Source organism: Trichosurus vulpecula, chromosome 5 (assembly GCF_011100635.1).
Source record: "Trichosurus vulpecula isolate mTriVul1 chromosome 5, mTriVul1.pri, whole genome shotgun sequence".
Taxonomy (NCBI): Eukaryota; Metazoa; Chordata; class Mammalia; order Diprotodontia; family Phalangeridae; genus Trichosurus; species Trichosurus vulpecula.
Genome location: NC_050577.1, coordinates 62668390 through 62691196, shown reverse-complemented (window position 1 = coordinate 62691196; position 22807 = coordinate 62668390). Strand labels below are relative to the sequence as shown.

Here is a 22807-nt window from a genome sequence, read left to right as displayed (position 1 = left end):
CCACAGCTTACTTATTCAGCCATTCCTCAATTTCTGGTTCCTTGTCACCACAAGCTATGAATATTTTAGAACATATAGGTTCTTTTCCTTTTCCCTGATCACTATGGGAAACAGACCTAATAGTGGTATTGCTGGGTCAAAGGGCACACACAATTTTTTAACTCTTTGGGCATAACTCTAGATTGTTCTCCAAAATGGCTGGATCAGTTCATAGTTAGGCCCTCAGTTTTTCCACATCCTCTCCAACATTTGCCATTTTCGCCAATCTGATAGGTGTGAGATGATATCTCAAAGGTGTTTTAATTTGCATTTCTCTATTCAATAATGATTTGGAACACTTTTTCATATGACTACGTATAGCTTTGATTTCTTCTTCTAGAAACTGCCTATTCATATCTTTTGACCATTTATCAAGTGGGGAATGACTCATTCTTATAAATTTGACAAAGTTCCCTATGTATTTGAGATATGAGACCTTTATCCAAGAAACTGTCTATAAAATCCCCCCCCCCAATTATCTGCCTTCCCTCTATCTTGGCTACATTTTTTTTAATACAAAACCTTTTTTAATTTAGTGTAATCAAAATTATCCACTATATCTCACCAAGCTCTCACTCTCTTACTTTTTCATAAATTCTTCTTCTACTTATAAATCTGATAGGTATTATGGTCCATGTTCTTCTAATTTACTTATGCTATGTCCCTTTCTTTCTAGATCATGTATCCATTCCGACTTCATCTTGGAGTAAGAAATTGCTCTATACCTAATTTTTGCCAAACTGCTCTCCAGTTTCACCAACATTTTTCTTTTTACCAAATAGTGAATTCTTATCCCCAAAGCTTAAAGCTTTGTATTTATCAAATATAAGGTCACTGTAATCATTTACTACTGTATATTCCATGTCTACTCTGTTCCACTGATCCGCCTTTCTATTTCTCAGCCGGTATCAGACAGTTTTGGCAATGACTGCCTTATAATACAGTTCATGGTATGGTACTGCTAAACCTCCTTCCATTACATTTTTTTCATTAATTCCTTGGACATTCTTGCCTTTTTGCTCTTCCAAATGAATTCTGTTATTTTTCTAGCTCAATAAAATATTTTTTGCTGATAATTTAATTGGGATATTATTGAATAAGTAGATTAGTTTAGGGAGAATTATTCTTTTTATTATATTTGCTCTACCCACCCATGGACAATTAATAATTCTCCAATTATTTAAGTCTGACTTTATTTGTATAAAAAGTGTTTTATAACTATGTTCATGCAGTTTCTGGTTTGTTTTGGCAGGTATACTCCAAGGTATTTTATATCGTCTATGGTTATTTTAAATAGAGTATCTCTTACTATCTCTTCTTTCAGGGTTTTGTTGGTGATATGTAGAAATGCTGATGATTTAAAGGGTTTATTTCATATCCTGCTACTTAGCTAAAATTATTTATTATTTGAAAACATTTGTAAAACACATAATAAATGCTAGGTCCCTCCCACCCTGTGCCTATTTCACAGGGCTATGATAAATAGCAAATGAAATCACACACATGAAAACATTTATAAACTCCAGAGTATCATACAGAAAGGTAGTGAGTTCTATTAGAAAAAAGTGCTGTGCTTTGAATCAGGAGAGACCGAGTTTTCATCATGCCTCTGACATTGTTGAATGTCTTCAAGCCTCACGTGCAAAAGGAGGCTAACACTTCCAGAGTTGTGACCTGCATTGTTTCAGAGAGTCCCTAATTTGACAGGATCATAGAGCCATTGAAGGGTTCTGTAGCACTTACTCAACAATCCACCCACGGTTGTTGAGGATAAAATGAGATAACACAGTAAAGCGCTTTGCTGACCTTAAAAGTTCTATAAGAATGTAAGTTAATATTATTAATAGTAAAAGATACTAAAGAAGGCAGCAAGATTTTTTGCTGGCCCAAATCCAGAGCCGAAGCAGTTAGGCTTTGTTCCTGACAGATACGCATAATAAACTGGGGAGCATGGGGCCTCCTCAGCTTACCTGATGCTGACCTAGAGAGATTGTGGAAATAGCAAACCTTAAGTTAGATTGTTTTCTGTAACAGAGGACTTTGTTTTCTCTCATATGTACTGAAAAGAATGCCTTAGCCAGAGACCTCTCAGCCTGGCTATTGTTAGCTAAATGTATTGGCTATGAATAGAGAGCTATTAGTCTGTCCTTATTTCTATCGGAATGAAGCTGCCCTGGCCGGGGGATGGCCCCAGAAAGATAATCCCAGAAGTTATTAACATGGAGCTGCCAGCCCCTAGGAAATGGGTGGGACAGAGACGTGATGGGGGAGCAGGGCAATGCCCAGCTGAGAGAATCAGGAGCAGGCCCAGGGAGAGCACAAAAGATACCAGTGATCCCACGGCATCAGAGATGCAAGCTGTCCATGTGTTCTTTATGTTTGTGGCCCTCATGCATGATCCCTATGTGCATTCCCATTGTTGGAGGAAGCCCAATGCCTTTGGAAGGAATGTTCTATCATAGCTTTTCTTTTTGGAGGGGGGAAGGCAGGGCAATTGGGGTTAAGTGACTTGCCCAACGTCACACAGCTAGTAAGTGTGTCAAGTATCTGAGGCTGGGTTTGAACTCAGGTCCTCCTGACTCCAGGCATGGTGCTCTACTCACTGCGCCCCCTAGCTGCCCCCATAGCTTTTCTTACTATGTTATTTCACTATGTCCTATGGCTGACCAGAGACAAAGTAAATACATCATAGGGATTAATGAACTATAGTTTTGAGTGGATTTGGACTGATTCTGGGACCTCGCCTGTGAAAAAAGGTGCTAAAGGTATTATACTAACTTGGAGGGGGTCTGGATCTATGATTTTATCAGCTTAGCAGGGATGCTTACTATGTAAACATGTCCAGGGTTACAAATTAGCTTAAGTGACTTACCCATGGCCACACAACTAATGAGAGTATATCAGAAGTGGTGTTTAAACATAGGTCTTTCTCATTTTAAGGCAGTTCTCTATTATGCCACATTGCCAATTATATTAATCTGTGTACAAAATATTTTATTTCTATATGAATTTTTAGGAGAGTCTCAATAAAAGTTAATTTAAACGTTATTTTTCAGGCCACTTTAGTTACTGATCTGATCACTTATCTAATGATCACTTATCTGAGAAAATAAAACCTCATTAATATAGACTTTACAAATATCAAATATTTGGTCATTCAGCCACAGCATACTTATATAGCAAAAAGTTGTAAATCATTTTTTTTAGGGCCTTTCTTATAAGCAGGCAAAAGCAATTCAAAATGCATACATTTTTTAAAAAATTAAGTATGCAAGAAATTAAGATATTCTTAACATACATTTAATGTCCTCTTCCATCAATGAATATTGAGGAACTTTCATGTTGATTTAATACATTATGTAGTTCCATACTAATATTCATAAATACAGTAAAACCCTTACTTGTTTGGAATTTCTGATTGTGTACACGGTTTACCAGTGCTTAGCAAATAGTGTGCTCATAAAAATGTGTTAATAGTATGAACAATGTAATGGAGAAATATTTTAAAATTTAAGGGAGAAAAATCATTTTCAAATACTCACAAGTACTTCTGATGAACTATTTATATGCCAAGTATAAATCATTTATATTTAACTATTAGAAAAGTCTCCCAAGGACTTCTACTAGGCAGCGCTTCATTAGCCAAATTGTTATTGTACATATGTAATATAATTATTTCTTTAGAAAATCCTCGATAGCTTTTTTTTCATAAATTCAAGCTCATCGTATTCCCAAGTGGTCTGAATTAGTGAGGTATTCTGTATCTTAGTTTTTGAAAATAATAAATATTAGTGGATTTCATTTAAAATATTTTTATAGTCATCCTTTTTGATTTGGCCAAACTACCTTTTCCCTTCTAGTTACTGTAAACGAATGAATGTCTTACACAAGTGATTTTAAGGAAGATTTAAATTTAAACAGTAGTAGTCGCATTTTTTAAGTACCTTAGTTTCAAGAACTTTAAAAAGTTGTTCCAGTCCTTGGCATTCTCTCAGCATTATTCTGCTTTCTTTATCATTGGTGATAGTGCCTAAGGTCTTGAGAGCCAGCAATTGAATAATTGGATATTCAGACTTCAAGAGGTCTAATATAGGAGGGATTGCATTCAATTCCTGAATTGCCAAACGACACTGAAAGTCCTGCCATGGAGTACAAAAAAATAACACCATAAGTATTGCAGAAACACAAGGCAATAGTGAAGAGATTTCGTTTTCTAACATACAGCAACAAATGATCATTTTGAGGCTTTTAGCTTTCCTTCTAAAATGAGTTATAATTTAAATATGTACCAATAATTTCATAAAACTAAAAGATTCATTAAAATCTGCATACGTTACCCTACTAGGGATAGGGGAGACCACATACTCCATGACCATCTGTGTTACTTAAAGTATCTTTACTGTATAGCAAATTCTATTATAAATTCAGTTAAAATTATTTCTGTTTTAAAAAAAAGATTTCCAAACTCTAGCTTAAAATGACTATTCACTTAAAATGCAATGAAATTGCAGTATATTTTTAAAGTGAACAACGCCTTGTAATTAGCGGGGGGCAGAAGGTGGGGTGTAAAGAGTACTGGATCTGCTTCTGATTCTACTTGGCTGCTTTCACCTATTTTTTATTCAGCAGATATTCATCAATATTTATAATTCACAGATCATAGACTGAGGTGTCAAAGGGACCTCAGAGGCCATTGAGTCCAATCCCCTCATTTTCTAGATGGGGAAATTAAAAGATTACGACATTTCCCCAAAGTTATAGAAGGAGTAAGTGACAGACCCAGGCCCTTTGACATGAACTCTGCTGTTTTTTCCTTTGCAATGTGTTGCTTCTCAACTTGGTAAAATTTGGTCCCGGTATTTAAAATGTAATCCAATTAGGAAACCATGACCTATAGATTAGGAACCCTTTTGATTTTAAAAATGAATCTCAGTTTATATTTTCATAGTCATGAAATTATGGAACATCTGAGCTGGAAGAGCCATTATCTTCTTATTTTACAAATAGAGGGAAGCCTAAAGAGGTTAAAATAAATCGCCCAAAATGACATAGAAAGACTTTAGACTTGGTCATTTTCTTGGTCTCAAATGAAGAATAGATTTGATGTGACATTTACGAAATAGGCTGAGAAATGAAGACATTCCTAAAATTACCATAATGCCTCTGTGTAGGAGCTAACAACCCATTGAACATATTGCTTAATTGAGAAGAGACCGAGAGTAGGAGATGGAATGTTGGCATTAGAAGACACCGAATCCTGCTTCAGATAGTTGCTAGCTGTACAATCATAGGCAAGAATTTAATTGCTCAGTGCCTCAATTTCCTTACCTGTAAAATGGGAGTAGTATTATCTGCACCAAGGGTTGTTGTTCAGAAAATATTCTATAAACCTGAAAGTATCATATAAATGTGACCTGTTTTTACTGACTTACCCATCTGCATACTCAGTAGAGTAGGTCAGAGCTCTAACACTGATATACGGAATGTATACTATGACAGACTCCTTCTAATATAGACAAGTGGATATATTTTTATAAATTCTATCCCAAGGATGATTGCTTTGGACAGAGATGGGGGAAGCATGATGTGGTAGGGAGGGCCTCTATTAGTTTCAGGGAACTACCAGGTTTCAAAGAGGGCATTTAGCTGCTTCAGAATCTTAGAAGTTTTACCTTCTACACCTAGGAATGCCTTCCTCCTCCTACCAGATCATTAATGGGGGAGAGGGTCTGATCAACTCTACCACCAATGAATATACTTTTATATGAGGGTCCATATAAATATATTATCTATGTATTCAAATGAATTCCGTAAACATTTATTAGGTATGGTATGAGGTTAAAGAGAGAATCTAGACCACCTTTTGGGCACACCAAGAATTTCTCTGTAAAAGGTGAGTTTTCTTCATCTTTTTTATATTCATTATTTAATTCACTACTGATGCTAAAAAATTTTTTAAAAGATATATAGACATTGTGGGATTTCTGCTATCAACTAAACTAATTTTCATCAGTGTCAGTTATGAAAATAATTTCTTTTATCATTGATAGATGAGGATAATAGCTGGTAAACATAGTGGGACTAGGCTCTTTGGGGACTCTGAATAGGGAAAAGTTCTTTGGAGAGTGTCTGGATCTGTTATAATGGAATCTTGGTAGTAACTAGACAGGAATTGGGAAAGGAATATTGAGCAGAGCTCCCTGTTACTGGGAGTTTCTGCCAGGGAAGGAAGAAAAAGATTTTGGGAAAAGTCACATGGTAGCAAAGACATAACTAGGGCAAAGTGATTAGAGTTTTGTCCCAGGACAAATTTAGAGGGTACTGTCAGCACTTATAATCCTTAATGAGGTAGAAAAATCCAAAATTAGCACCCAGTTAGCAGGAATAATAACTTAAAATAGAAAGGCATGAGATGGCCCACTTTTTTCTTCATCCTACAAGCACACCACTGGTGAGTTTCAAGCAGCCTTAAGATGTCCTAAGGTTTCTATCCATGGGAGGATGTGTGTGTGTGTGTGTCTCTGTGTGTGTCTCTGTGTGTCTGTGTGTGTGTGTGTGTGTGTGTGTGTGTGTGTGTGTGTCTCAGGGTTTCTGTCTCCCTACCCTATACAAGATGGTATCCCAGAGTTCCTCTGCTGGACTTCGTTAACTGGTAACCATTATTTCTCCTCCCACCTTGCTCCTTTAACTGAATTTGTCTAAAGTGTTGATGTGAGGGAACTTTCTGTGCTGCTTGTCCTAAGGGCCATCAAGATTGCCAGTTATGGTTATATGACAGAGAGTTGTCCAACTATGCTAGGGAAGAACAGATGAAAGATGGTAACATTTCTTGAGATGATAAAAGGAGATAAAAATTAAGTTTTTTCCAGCTTCGGGCATTAGTCACTCTTCTCCTCTTATGCCTTTGCTCTCTTGTTACCACTAATTATATGTCTTTTTTCTTAGACTTCCATCACTCTGGAGCCCGTCAAAATGCGGAGTACTCTCTCTGCCTATGATAGCTCTCTCCTTCATCCCACCAATGCTGTATCATAGAAGTTTATTTTAAATCAGGTGATCACATTAAATCATTCCATATGAAATGTATCCAAGGTGATTCATACATAGTAGTTACTGGTCACAAGACAAACCTAAAGGACATTGGGGGAGGGGATAACTCCAGATTCAGGAACTGATGTAAAGGCCAAAAGCCCAAGACTGATCAACAAGGGATCTAGAAGTGATGTTCCATAGAGCTGTATTGTAGAGATATAGAGAATAAGTTATGAATGTATGGATATGCCTTGCTAGCAACAAATACTAAGATTAAACATAGTTTGGTATTATACTTAAAATTTATATCAGTCAGTTTGATATATTTAATCTATAATCATTATAGTGTTGCATAGCTGTTTAGCACAAATGGTAAGAAATTAATATAAATTACTAATTAATATTACTTTTTCATAGTCAAACCAACCATTTCTGGAAGAAAGCAAGTAGAGGACTTGGCAGGGCATTGCTCTCAGGTCCTTCTAAATACTTCACCCAGAGGGCCCCAGGTCTTTCTATACTCCAGAAAGGAGTACCAAGGTGTTCTAAGGATCCATGGCTGGCAAATAAATATTCTATTCACAAGATGATGAAAGCCATGATAGGGAGAACACTAAAGCCTTGGATCACTCTTGTCTTGGGTGGGCCTTCCCCTTCATGGAAGAATGAAACTCTGACAAAGTAAGGGCCTTAAGTTTCAGACAAGAAGCTGATGGAAGGAGGAGGAGAAGAACTAACTTCAGAAGGGAAGGGAGAGGGAATTTGGGAGTAAGGGGGTTTGCATTATTCCATCTGGGCACTCTCTTCCACTAGGTTCAATCCTTATATAAGGGAGCAGTCTGAAAAGTGTGATTTAAAGAAAGAGCCCCTCCCCCTAAGTTTCTGTGAGACACCACCTTAAATTTCACCAAGTAGGGGTTTGATTGGTTTAGCAAGTAAACATTCGTGGAAGGGAAAAGGTATGAGGACAATAGTAACCTATCTATGCTGAGGGGCTGGGAGCTTTGGAGAGAGGGAGGGAAGAGAAGAGAGTAATCTGGAGCATGGGGCTTTGCAAAGGACATAGACAGAGGGGCTGCAGCTAGAGTCTTTGAGCCAGTAAGGAGGCTAACAGGAGAAGGTGCCATGTGCTTGAGAAACCAAGAAGAGTGAAGCAGCTGGGTCAGAAAGGGTCTCAGGGAAAATGGTTCAAAAAGGTATAATAAAGGGAACTAAAAAAGAGGCAAAAGGAAAGAGAAGTAGAAAGGGAGACAGGAAAAAAAATTCCAAAGGCAAGTAGAAATAGAGTAGAGAAAGAGGGGTGGGAAAGGGATGGAAGGAAAGGAGGTAGCAGTGAAGAAGAGAAGGGAAAGGTCTGAAATGTATGGCCTGAGGACAGAGACTGGTAAGGTTTATATGGGGATATTTTAGGAATACGTGACTGCACACGCATGACCCTTGTAGGAACCTTCCCAGAGAGATGTCCAGAGGAAGGATAAGAGGCCAAGAAGTCCTCAAAGAGCCAGCAAGCCAGCCAGGCCATCTAGGGGGTCAGTGAGCTTCTTCCTTGGAGCAGATTTAAAGTACACAGGCAGTCATTCAACTAGCATTTTTAAGTGCCTACTGTGTGTCAGCCACTGTGCTAGGTATTGGGGATACAAAGAAAGGCAGAAAACAAAAACCAAACAAAAAGCCTAGTTCCTGCTCTCAAGGAACTCGCTGTGTAATGGGGAGATAACATGCAAACAACTACACACGCATACATACACACACACACACGTAACTGGATAAATTAGGGGTCGTTTCAGAGGAAGATTCTAAGATTAAGAAGGATTTAGAAGGCTTCTTGCAAAAGGTTGGACTTTAGCTAATACTTGAAGAAAGTCAGGGAAGCCAGGAGGCAGAGATGAGGAGGGAGAGGTGCTCCAGGTGTGGAGAAGCGCCTTTAAAAATGCAGGGAGTCCAGAGATGGAGGGTCACATGAGAATAGGAAGGAGGCCAGTATAGAAGAGTATGTGGAAGGAGAGAGGAAGGTGCAAGGAGACTGGAATGATAGGAAGGGTCCAGGCAGAGGTGGGCTGGAGCCAACTGTTAAATTTTCAGTGTAAACATTTATACCTAAAAAATTGGCAAACACTCCAAATTGGGGCTTGATTTATTGTTTTGTTGATTGTCTAGACTTAAGAAACTGATAGAGAAAGTGTTAATAATGAAGATTAAACTTAAAAGTGTGTCATGGATACATTCCCCTCAACATCCCCAAGAGCAGGTTATTAAACATTCACCAGCATACTCCTGAGGCTAGGTTATGAAGGGCTTGAAAAGTCAAAGAATTTCATATTTGATCCTGGAAGTGAGAAGGAGTCAATGGAGTTTACTGAATGGGGGTGGGGCATGATATGGCCAGATCTTCATTTCAGGAAGATCAGTTTGACAGCTGAGTAAAAGACAGATAGGAGTGGAGAGAGACTTGAAGTAGGGCTATGACACTAGCCCAAGCATGAGACGATGGAGGCCTGCACCACGGGGGTGGCAGTGTCAGAAGAGCAATGGGGGCGTTCTGCAACAGAAGTTTCAAAGGCACAATCACCAACACTTGACAACCTATTGGATATGGGAGATAAGGGAGACAGTGAGGAGTCCAGGATGACACTGAGGTTTCAAGCCGGATGACTGGGAGGACGGCGATCCCTCAACAGTGATAGGGCTAAGGTTTTGGACATGTCAAGTTTAAGCTGTCTACAAGACATCCAGTTAGGCAGTTGGAGATGAGCAACATTAGGACTGGACAAATAGATCTGAGAATCACCTGCAAAGAGATGATATTGAAACCATGGGAGTAGATGAGATCACCGAGTGAAAAAATATGGAATGCTTCATCTTATAGGAGCAGAATTCACATTCAATGTGCTCAGTCCACAGGTAGTTCCTGTCTGTGGAGATCCTGGTCAAATATGACATGCAGTGAACAAGGTACTGGTCATGCTCAGTCTAGGACATTCGGGTCTGTGCATTATTGGCCATTAATCTATTCATTCATCATGAATACCCTAAACCAGTTAGTTGCAGAAGCCCAGACCTGTAAACCTGGAAAGACTTTCCTCATTTTATAGAGCTCTAGATTTCTAGATTCAGAAGAAATAAAATGTTATCAGAGGCAAATACCTTAATTTACACTGCAATTCTTTAAAATATAAGAATATTTTAAAAATAAACCTAGACCAGAAGCATAATGACCTATGAAACATGGAAACAAAGAACTCTCTGGAACAAAAGTCTGTTAATTTGCCTTGATGCACGATAGATAATGAGTAGTATCCTAAATGTGTCATTTTAAGTTTCTCTTTATAAATTGTTATAATTAATTTTTTAAAAATTAAAATACATTTAAAAGCACATTACCTGTACCAGGTTGTAAATACATTCAATAGAGTTCTTCTTAACATCAGGGTCTGGGCTGCCAAGTAGTCTGATGAGTGGTTCCAGGCCACCATACTCAAATATTTGCACTTTACTGGTATATTCCACAGACATATTTGCAAGGCAAAGGCTGGCAAACTCATGGATCACTACTTCTTCTGTATATCAAAAACAAATGATCAAATTATGACATATGTTTATTTGTTAAACTACTAAAGATAGTCAAAAAGGCAAACAACAAATCTTGAGTTTATTGAAAATGCATTGCTTTGGTCAAATCATGCCTTACAGTACTGAAACAATTCAGAATGAGTGCTTTCATGGTTTCTTTTGTTTTTTAACAACAGGAAAAACAAATTCCCCTTTACTCATGTCAGATATTGATGTACTTGCCACTTGTCCCTAAATGTTAAGTCTAATGTTTTAAAAAAAACTAGATCTAAGTGCCTGTTAGAGCCCCTCTTCCCTTTATTTAATTGTAAAATTGAACTTTGATTTGAGGCTTTTGTTATAAATTTTTCATAAATTGTTTTTCCCACTGGGTGGCAACAGTTTCATTTTTTATAAATGCCAAACAAAGTTACCTTCTGGTGCCAGCTGAGCAATAACTGAATTCAGGACATCTAATTCCCTTAGCAACTTTTTAACATCATCTGCAAAGAGAAAATGAAAATTATTCATGTTTTGTTATCAAAGAGAAATTAAGTAGCAAAGCATAAAGAGGATGCCAAGCTTTAAGCAATATAATGGAAATTCTATGGTTTTTATTTAATGCGGAAACAAATATAATTACAAAATTAGAAAATACTTGTAAATTTTCTACGACATAGGCTTACTAATATTTTAACTTAAAACATTTTACATAAAAATAAATTGAGTGAAAAATTATTAAATTTTATTCCCCGCTTAACTTATTCTTTAGCATCATGTACATCCTAAGCCTGGGTAAGACCATGACATGGAAAAATAGGAACACCATATACTTTGCTTAGTAAAGATTGAAAAGAAAAGGAAATCCTAATGCAAAGAGGAAACAACAGTATAACATTCAGGGGCACTTTGCTTTAGTCTCTGTGTTTCTTTAAATAGGCATTTATTTTTAAATCCATAAAGGGATTAGTTAAATATTATTTTGAGAAAAATATAATTTAAGGAGAGGATCATTGGCTATACTTCTTCCAGTGATGAGTAATATAGAATATGAAAGGCAAAAGAAAGATATGAAGCAGGAAGCATCAAAGATGGCTCCCTGTGGGTGTGTGGGAGTTGGCAGAAGGATAAGATAATGCCTGAGCTGAAAGTAAATCTGACCTTCTGAGATGGGGCAGTGAAACTGTAGAAGAAATTTTAAGATAGGACTTTTATATCAATATATACTTAGTTTGGGCACCTGGAAGAGGCAGTGGATAAAGTGCAGGGCCTGGAGTCAGGAAGACCTGCATTCAAATCCTGCCTCAGATACTAGCAGACTTTTAGTAGCTGTGTGACTCTGGGCAAGTCACTTAATCCTGTTTTCCTCAGTTTCCTCATGTGTAAAATGATCCAGACAAGGAAATGGCAAACTACTCAAGTATCTTTGCCAACCCCCCCCCCCGCCCCCGCAAAAGGGGTTACAAAGACTTGGACACGACTGAACGACAATACTTAGCTTGGATTTCTGGGTGAAGAATTAGTGGAAGGGGATGTCCCATACTGTACTGGAGATGTATCAGGCTGGGGGGGGCGGTATGTTAAATCCAGTCAGACACAAAAATGTAGCACAAGATTGCCACTGATAATTTGTTTTCCAATTACAAGTTGTTTAAATATGTATGCTGATGTAATTTTAGGGTTTAAGAGTGGATTAATTTCTGCTCTGTGGGAAGCTAATGAATAATGGACAAAAAAGCATCATTCTCTGCACATAGATGCCTCAAGCTATCCTTGAACAACACTCCTTGCAATAGCCAGAACCATGACAGAAGGGACGATGGCCACCAGAACGGGACTTTACCAAAAGACCAGGAAATCCCAGCTTGGAAGGGAATCTCAAGCCTCCTTGACGGTCGACCTTCCTGGCGTCAGCTTGGAAGGGGCGTGATTGATAACATTATTTATGTGACAATTTGCCAAGGAAGTCTCATGTCTACCAGTGGTCAGGGGCTTTTAGAGATCTCCCGTTTGTAGTGGGTGATAACTACTAACACTAACCAAGGGGCCTCACAGAATAGGAACTATGAATCTGTGGTGATAGCAGACCTTCTGCTGGAATCTTCTCACTCTGAAAGCAGGAGCAGGTAGCTGGGGAACATGTGCTCTGGGTCCTCCACTCTGATCTTTTTCTCCAAAGTCAACATACGTGTCCTTCAAAAGTGGTGTCTAAATCCAGTTCAATATGCTTAAGGGGCTTGCTACATAAAGGAATGTATCCTTCGATTATGTTAACATTTGTTGCTCAGTCATTTCAGTCATGTCTGACTCTTCTCGACCCCACTTGGGATTTTTTTGGCAAAGATACTAGAGAGGTTGGCCATTTCCTTCCCCGGGTCATTTTACAGATTAGGAAACTGAGGCAAACAGGGTTAAGTGACTTGCCCAGGGTTACACAGTTGGTAAATGTCTGAGGCCAAATTTGAACTCAGGATGAGGTTTGAGTCCAGGCCTAGTGCTCTAAGTGCTATGGTGCCACCTAGCTGCTTGGTCATGTTAATAATCACCCTCTAAATTTTTTGTTTTGGAATTGAGATGTATACATATTGAACTTTTTAAAAGTATGACAGCATATAATGCAAAGCCCGCTCTGACACTGTGTGACCCTGATCAAGTCACTTAAACCTCTCAATGTTCCAGGCAACCTGCCAAGATTGTAAGTGTAGAGAAGGGGCTGATCTCCATCGGTAGAGAGAGTTTGCTCTGCTAGGGAAAACAATCACAGGTCTAGTCCCTATCCCTATCCTATAATACATGCATGATAAATCCATATAAAAAAGGAAAAACAAACTAAAAATATTCACATTATTTATTTGGCCCTTGGTTTATGGGTTGTTTTCCCCCTATGGGTCAACAGCCCTTGAGGGAACAGAAAAGCACAATAGAGGCAAAAAGTATACAAAGTATCATAATTCAAGATTGTGATTTTCCTTCAGTTCAGGAAAATAGAAATTACGTTTCTCCTCTTCCTTCCCCAAGTACTAGAAGAGACTTTCATAGCTGCAACTACATTACGTGTATATAGCGATGATTTTGCTACTGTGCAAGCCTTAAAAGACTTTTTGAAGGAGGCTCTTTCAAAATAAAAATAAAGCGAGAATGCATTACATAGGACTTAGCACAGTTGAAAAATAGATCCTTACTGTTAGAAGCCAGAATTCCAAATACCATGGTGGCGTTTCTTCTTACAATTTTGTCTTCATGTGTAAGCAATTTAGTTAAAGGCTCCACAGCTCCAAGTTCAAGAAGAGTGGCCTTATTTTCCTCACCTGCCATGTATATAAATAAGACTGTTATAGAATTCATAGTCTATCTTCAGCCTTCCTCACTTTCATTTCACATATCTTTCCTCTGATCCCTTTCAAATGTCAACATGAGTTTAGAGTTTTCTCCTCATATCCTTTCCCCCTCTTACTCTTTCCATTTTTCTGGGTCCATCATCATTTGCTTTCATATAGAATTCAACATATTCTATAAACTTTCTATACTACTAGCAATGCACAGGATGGAGGCACAAGACACACTTCACCGAAAACAGGCCTCCTGCACTCTTTAAAGGGAAGCTGAGCAGTCACCACCATGCAGGTTTCCTACACACAAGGCAGTATGACATTATAAGAAAAGCCAGCACTGCTTTCAAAGTTAACAGTTTCTAGTCCAGATTTTTGCCACTGACTCACTACATGATCTTGGGCAAGTCACTCAAACTACTCTGTGTTTCACCTTCATTTGAAAAACGGGAATAACCCCATTGATGTTACAGAGTTTTGGAGAGTTAAGGCAGTTCATGGTTGTGAAAACACACCAAAAGTATTCAATGACATGTAAAACACAAGCTCTTTGTGGGCAGCATCTTTATAGGTAGCAAATCCTAGTAAGGAGGTCATGGAATCAATAATAAAATTTTTAATGTTAGAAAGTTGCCATCAGATTGGTTCCTGACAGAACTACTCACTGTGATATCTAAATTGCATATCTAAACCATTCAGTTTAAACAGTCAATTTTGGAAAAGTTTATAAGATAGAAATGTTAATTTAAAAATCCCTCATTTTACTTGCTTTTCCCCCTGCTATCCTTACGTATTTATTCTTTCCCTATATTTCCCTCCCCCCATCTACTTCATTCTTAATCACCCAGACAGTGAAGGAGTTAATCCATAGATCTCCTAGAATACTTTCTGAGCCTCTCCCTCCCACGCACCCTCTCTAAATTTACTGTGGTGGGCAGTATCATATCCTGACCTCTTCCCTCTAGCCACCTACCTCCTGAACAAAAGAAATAATAAGAGAAAGTGACATCTTTTTTTCCTAACTGCATTCTATTCAGTTCTTATTTACTAAAAATGAAATGGAAGAACAGTGAATGGTAGGTTTCTTCTACTCTAGTCTTTTTTTTTCATTTAGCTGAAGATGGGCTTAATAGAAGAAAATTGCATTTATATCAGTGGGCAGCTATACTTTCCAGAATGCAATTACTGGTCTAGAAGGAACTATGGGGCATCCTAACTTTGTACTTGTGCTACCTAAGTAGAGATATTTCAAGAGCTCTAGTCAAACACCAATAGACTTGTGTAAGAATTTCTTCACTTCTCACCCTCTCCTAAAGGGTGTTCCTACTTTCGGTATCTTTATGACTTTCACTGATTTCATCCGGGGTCTAGCAGTTTGGAATGGGGACCAGAGCTCTGTTGTTGCTTTGGTCTTAGCTGTTCACAAGTAGAAGAGGGATTTCACTAACTAGACAGGCCTAAGTAAAGGTGGTTCCGATGATCACAAATGGTTAGCCTTTCTCCTCCAGAATCCCCATAGTTGCTAAAATGTAATTTTCTTCAAGATAGAAAAAATGATTTTTGAAACGGTTACTTAGGTCTCTCATTTGATGAGAAAATACTTTTAAAATGAAAAAAAATCACAGAAATACATTTAAAATAATTTTAGGTGATTTGAATTATTGCATAAAACATTTTTATTATGAAAGCTAAACTCATATAGCATATTTGACTGGAAGTTCAAAACCAGTATTCAAAGGCCCAAATCATAAGAATAGGAACAAATCATATCTGCTATCTGAGAGTAAGCCTAGTTAAGTAAGGCAGGGCTTATCATCAGAAAGCTGGATATTTGATCACTACAGGAGGTTGTCATGGCAAAACAGAAAACAAAAAGAAAAGACAAAATGGCCCCCAATTCTATGTGACTGTCTATAGTGGTCATGGGGAAAAGGGAGGAAAAGATTTTAGACAAGATTTTAGATCATCTATAAACATCAAGTTAATTCCTGTACTCTAAATCAGTGGTCTCTAAACTGTTTTGACCACATACCCCCATTAGTAAAAAAAAATTAATTTGAGAATATACTCTATGTATAACCTACATATATGTATATAAATTTAGACACTATTATACAATTATGCTGATTATAAAAGTTACACAAAAATAATTTTTAAAAGGATCGGCTAAAGATGAAACAATTGTTTAAATTAGAGTCAGTAAGGAGCTACTGGAGATCCCTGATTAGGTGAATGGCGTGATCAGACCTATGCATAAAGATCATTAATCGGACAGCTGTGTGGAGGATGGATTGGATTGGGGAAAGACTTGAAAGAAGAGAGAACATTAGGGAACCATAATAATACTCCAGAGAAAGATGACGAGGGCCAAACAAGATTTGCTATGCGAGAGGAACAAAAACGGATAGATATGAGAGGAGAGGCATAGAATCAGCAAGGCTTTGCAATGGGAGACTGAGGAGACAACCTAGGTGATTAGAAGCATAGTGGAAGTAAAGGGGCTTGGGGACTGCTGGATGGTAATGGTGAGAGGGTGGTAATGGTGAGAGGGTGGAGCTGTGTTGGAGCACTACTGGCTACTATGAGGAAGGGGGGATGCAACCCATCTTCCTGGATTTGTTGTTCCATTGTCAGACTCTTAATGACCCCATGGACCATAGCACACCAGGGCCTTGCATCCTCTACTATCTCCCAAAGTCTGTCCAGCTCACCTTTGTTGCTTCTATGACACAATCTATCCTTCTCATCCTCCGATGTCCCTTTTTCCTTTTTTGCCCTCAATCTTTCTGAACATCAGGGTCTTTTCCATTGTGTCCCATCTTATCCTTATGTTTTTAAGTTTCAGCTTCAGTACTTGACCTTCCAGTGAACAGCCTGAATTGATTTCTTTAAGTATTGACTGATTTGATCTTCTTGCTGTCTGAGGGATTCTCAAAAGTCTTCTCCAGCTCCATAATTCAAAAATGTCGATTCTGTGTTGCTCAGCTTTCCTTATAGTCCAACTCTCACAGCCATACATGCTTTGACTATATGGAACTTTGTTGGCAAGGTGATATTTCTGCTTTTTAGTGTGCTGTCCATATTTGCCATAGATTTCCTTCCAAGGAACAAGTGTTTTCTTTTTTAATTTCATGGCTATGGCAGCTTTCTGCAGTGATCTTTGAGCCCGACAATACAAAATCTGACACTCCTTCTATTTCTTATCCACCTGTTTGTCAGGAAGTGATGGGACCAGTTGCCATAATCTTATTTTTTTAATGTTAAGCTTCAAGCCAGCTTTTACACTCTACTCTTCCACCTTCATTAAGAGGCTTCTTAATTCTTCCTCATTTTCTGCCATCAGAGTGATATAATCTCTACCTAGATCATTGATATTTCTCCCAGAAATCTTAATTCTGGCTTTTGATTCATCCAGCTTGGTATTTTGCATGATGTACTCTGTATATAAATTAAATAAATAAGGCAACAACACACAGCCTTATCATACTCCTTTCCTAATCTTAAACCAATCAGTTGTTCCAAGTTTATTTATAACTATTGCTTCTTGACCTACATACAGGTTCCTTAGGAGACAAGTAAGATGATCTGGTAATCCCATCTTTTGAGGACTTGCTACACTTTGTTCTGATCCACACATTCAAAGGCTTTAATATAGTCCATGAAGCAGAAATAGATGTTTTTTTTCTGGAATTCCCTTGCTTTCTCCATAATCCAGTCAACACTGGCAATTTGGTCTCTAATTCCTTTGCCTCTTCGAAAACCAGCCTGCTCTTCTGGTAATTCTCAGTTCACATACTGCTGAAGCCTAGCTTGCATAATTTTGAGCATAACCTTGCTGGTGTGTAAAATTGATTAGTAATTTCAACATTCCTTGGCATTGTCCTTCTTTAGGATTGGGACATAAACTAATATTTTCCAATCCAGTGGCCACTGTTGAGTTTTCTACATTTGCTGACATATTGTGTGCAGCATCATCTTTTAAGATTTTATATAGCTCAGCTGGAATTCCATCACCTCCATTAGCTTTATTGTTAGCAATGTTTTCTAAGGTCCAGTTGACTTAATTCCCCAGGATGTCTAGCTCTAGAGCAGTAATCACACCATCATGGTTATGGTGATATTAAGATTTTGCTTATATAGTTCTTCTGTATATTCTTGGCATCTCTTCTTAATCTCTTTTGCTTCTGTTAAGTCTCCACCATTTTTGTCTTTTATCATTTCCATTTTTATATAAAACATCCCCTTGATATCCCTAATTTTTTGAAGAGTTCTCATCTTTCTCATTCTATTGTTTTCTTCTACTTATTTGCATTGCTCACTTAAGAAAACCTTCTCATCTCTCCTTGCTATTCTCTGGAATTTTGCATTCAGTTGGGTATATCTATCCCTTTCTCCTTTCCTGTTTCTTCTTTCTGCAGTTATTTGTAAAGCCTCACCAAGCAGCCATTTTGCTTTCTTGCTCTTCTTTTTCTTTGGAATGGATTTTTTTTTGCTGCCTCCTATCAATATTGCAACCATCTGTTCACAGTTCTTCAGGTACATATATCTACCAGATCTAATTCCTTAAATCTATTCATCACTTCCACTTCATATTCATAAGGGATGTTATTTAGGTCATACCTATACAGTCTGATGATTGACCCTACTTTCTTCAATTTAGTCTAAATTTTGCAATATGAAGTTCATGATCTGAGCCCAAGTTAGCTCCAGATCTAATTTTAACTGACTGTATAGAGTTTCTCCACCTTTGCCTGCAAAGTATATAATCAATCTGATTTCAATACTGACTATTTGTTGATATCTATGTGTAGAGAAACCTTTTGTGTTGTTGAAAAAGAATATTTGCTGTGATCAGTGAGTTACCGTGACAAAACTAGTCTCTGCCCTGTTTAGTTTTGTGCCAGGCCAAATTTACTTGTTATTCAATTATCTTTTGATTTCCTATTTTAGCATGCCAGTCTCCTATGATGAATGTGACATTTTTGGTGTTATTCTACAACATATTATAGGTCTTCATGAAATTGATTAACCTTGGCTTCTTTGGCATCAGTGATTGGAGCACTGACTTATATTACTGTGCTGTTGAACAGTCTGCCTTGGATTCAAACAATTACCATTCTGTCATTTTTGAGATTATACCCCAGTACCGCTTTTTTCACTCTTTTATTGACTATCTGGGCCACTCAATTTCTTCTAACAAATTCTTAGCCACAGTGGTATATGTAGTGATCACCTGTATTAAACTTACCCATGCCCATCCATTTAAGTTCACCGACACCCAAGATGTTGATGTTTAGTCTTTCCATCTCCTGCTTGACCACATCCAGTTGCCCTTGATTCACAGACCTTATACTCTAGATTCCTTATACTCTAGATACTGATTTTTATAGCATCAGGCGTTCCTTTCATCGCCAGACACATCCGCAGCTCAGCTTCCTCTTGGCTTTGGCCCAGCCAGTTGATTAATACTGGGGCTACTTGTGCTCGTCCTCCACTCTTCCCCAGTAGCGTGGTGGACCTTCTGACCCGAAGGGCCCATTTTCTGATATCATCTCTTTTATCATTTTAATCCTGTCCATGGGGTTTTCTTGGCAAAGATAGTGGAGTGGTTTGCCATTTCCTTCTCCAACCTTTTGTCAGAACTCTCTACTATGACCTCTCCATCTTGGATAACCCTGCATGGCCTAGCTCACAGTTTCACTGAATAATACAACCCTTCCACTACTACGATACAGTGATCCAGGAGAACATCTACTTATATAGTTTACCCCTATCATATCAATACATATATAGATACAATGCCTAATCTGAAGACCATTGCTCTAAATGAGAAACTCTGGGAAGAATTAAGTGACAGCAGAAGACATATGTAAGTTATTACTGAATGGAAGGATGGCTCACAGATTCTCCTTGGAGACAAGTAAAGAAGGCAAAAAAGTTCATTTCATTGAGTATCCAAAGGCAACAAGAAACGTCATTTCATGGGAAACTTGATTATCTCATCTTAGATTACTTAAAAGCATAGTTCCCCATAACAATCAAGTACTATTATTTTAAAGTTGTATTGTTTGGAGTGTTTACACTAACTCTTTTTGGAAGTTATACTCACTAACTATGGGCCCCTGCTTCCCCCACAAAGTTCTATCTTGGGCACTCTAATCTTCTCCCTCTATATTTTTTCACTTGGTGATCTCATGAGTTCCCATAAATTCAACTATCATTTCTATGGAACCTATTATCTATCAGATTTATGAGTAGGAGAATAATTTATGAATAAACAAGAGACAGAGAACATTGTAGAATATAAAATGGGTAATTTTCATTACATAAAATTAAAATGTTTTGTGCAAATAAAACCAATGTAGTCAAGATTAGATGGAAAGGAGAAAATTGGGGGGGTGCGGATTTTATAGACAGTTTCTCAGATAAGGGCTTCATATCTCAAATGTGTAGAGAACTTTGTCAAATTTATAAGAATATGAATCATTCCCCAATTGATAAATGGTCAAAGGATATGAACAAACAGTTTTCTGATGAAGAAATGAAAACTAGATGTAGTTATATGAAAAAATACTCTAAATTATTATTGATTAAAGAAATGCTAATTAAAACAACTTCTCTCACACCTATAAAATTGGTTAAAATGATAGCAGAGGAGGGGACGTGGAAAAACTGGGACACTAATACACTGTTGGTGGAACTGTGAACTGATCCAACCATTTTGGAAAACAATCTGGAATTATACCCAAAGAGTTATAAATCCTTTGACCCAGCAATACCACTTTATCTGTTTCCCCAGTTGATTAGGGGAAAAGGAAAAGAAACTATATGTTCTAGAATATTTATAGCAACTCTCTTTGTAGCAGCAAAGAACTGGAAATTGAGGGGATGCCCATCAATTGGGGAGTAGCTAGATAAGTTGTGGTACATGGTTGTGATGGACTACTACCGATGAGCAGGTTGATTTTCAAAAAACACGAAAAGACTTGCATGAAATAATGCACACTGAAACAAGCAGAACCAAAAGAACACTGAATGGAGTTAACAGCAAAATTGTTCAAAGAGTTACTATGGAGGACTAAGCTATTCTAAGTAATATGAACATTCAAATCAACTACAAAGGACTTGTGAAGGAAGATGCTACCTACTTGCAGAGAAAGAACTGATATATGGAAGTTGATACTGAATGATTTTACACATATTTGTGCGCGTATCTGTGTCAAATGTTGGCCTTTTCTAGTATGGTGTTAGGATGGAAGGAGACAGCTCAGAACTCAAAGTGTAACAAAAGAGAGAGTAAATTTTTTTTAAAAGAAAATAAAATAATTAGAGGGATCTGTGGCCTCATCAATGTGGGAATTCCCTGCAGTGATATATATCACAACCATCCTTGCCTGCTCAAGCCAAGCAACTCTTATCCATGTCCTCCTCAAGTTTTAAAGGAATCACAACCATACTAAAAAAGCCAGTTTGTCTGTTACTTTTTGTGATCAGAGCAATATCCTAACCTTTACTCCCACGCACCTTAGGCTTTCTTTCCTTAAAAGATAGTGAAACCATCATTGAATCTTGGTTGTCTCAGTATGTTAAAGCGTCAGGCAGCTGACACAACTTCCTAGTTGTCTAAATTCAAAGCAGCCACAAGGAGCTTGACTATGATGGGCAGCTCAGAGGGGGCTTCACTCAACTGAATCAACTCATGGTATACTGAATGTCTATGCTGGTTGAATAAGCTTCTTCTGTTATGATTAGTAAAGCTCCTTTTTTCACTGTTGAATGACCTACGGGTTTCTCATTTTGTTTGAACCTAAACTCTCAGAGGAGTTGCATGAGTTAGGGTCAGCCCAGAACATCTTTTGCTCTCCTTGTATGATTAGTCATATCTTTTTTGCTCATGGACTTTTAGTGATGTTTCTTAAACTACTTTTTCCATGATTCTCTATTTATAATATGTTGCAGTCTGCTCATTCATACCATGGGCCTCTTCAATGCCCTTTAGGTGACCCTCAGTTTCAATTCTTTGGAGTAGTGTTTCATGACTTTTGATCATGCAATAACACTGCAAGAATGTTGATATTTAAAAGAAAAATATAAAAAAGAATGCTGATATTTAAAAGATGGGCCTCTGAGTCAGGGAGAAGGTCGGGGTCACTAAAAGAACATGCAATTTCCCAAAGACTATCCAGCCTGCTTTTCTCTTATTGAATTTTGGACCCGATGATTGCCCATTTGCAAGATACAGAAACTGACGGACAAGCTAATAGGTTGCCTATTCAACTATATATCATAGTTTCAGCAATAATTGCTTTTTATGAACTTGTTTTTTCTTTCACAAATAGGCTAAACTATTTGGCGAGATTATGGATCTCATTTGGGAGGCTCCACAATGTTTTGAGAGTTGATGCAATTAAAGCATTGTCATATATGCAATTTGGAGCATCTGGACAGCCTTGCCATCTACAAAGAATGTTTCTCTGGTTCAAACTCTGTGATGGGGCTCCTCCATGACAGTGGAGCACAGGGAGCATAGCTCCTTATTTTGTGCCTAAATATTATCTCTACCGTTATTTTATCTTTTCTGAAATGTTGTGTAATTTTGATACGCACTTGAGAGCCACCTTGTTAGAGAAGAAAACCTAAAGTGACATTTTGCTGAACTGAATCAAATAGCCAACAAAGAGTAAGCAGAGCAGGAGCTCATATACTCTGTATCTTTCAGTCAGTTGTGTGATTATAAAGATGTGATCCACTCTTCCCCACTCAAGCCTTCATCAAGGATGTCCCAAATGTGTATGTAGATTATTCCCATGAAGACTTTGGAGAGATGGATAAGCAGGCATATGAGTCAATAGGTATTG

The 22807-nt window shown here is 37.8% G+C and overlaps 1 protein-coding gene across 1 annotated transcript in view; it reads right to left on the bottom strand.

Moving 5' to 3' along the window:
• The window catches only part of ARMC3 (armadillo repeat containing 3), a 137969-nt gene that overhangs the window by 96297 nt on the left and 18865 nt on the right, over positions 1 to 22807 (bottom strand). The window contains exons 4-7 of the mRNA XM_036761125.1: positions 13803 to 13928; positions 11055 to 11123; positions 10453 to 10628; positions 3984 to 4178 (exon numbers count right to left, since the gene is read on the bottom strand). Of these exons, the coding sequence (XP_036617020.1) occupies positions 3984 to 4178; positions 10453 to 10628; positions 11055 to 11123; positions 13803 to 13928 (566 nt within the window). The remainder of the gene's footprint in view (positions 1 to 3983; positions 4179 to 10452; positions 10629 to 11054; positions 11124 to 13802; positions 13929 to 22807) is intronic.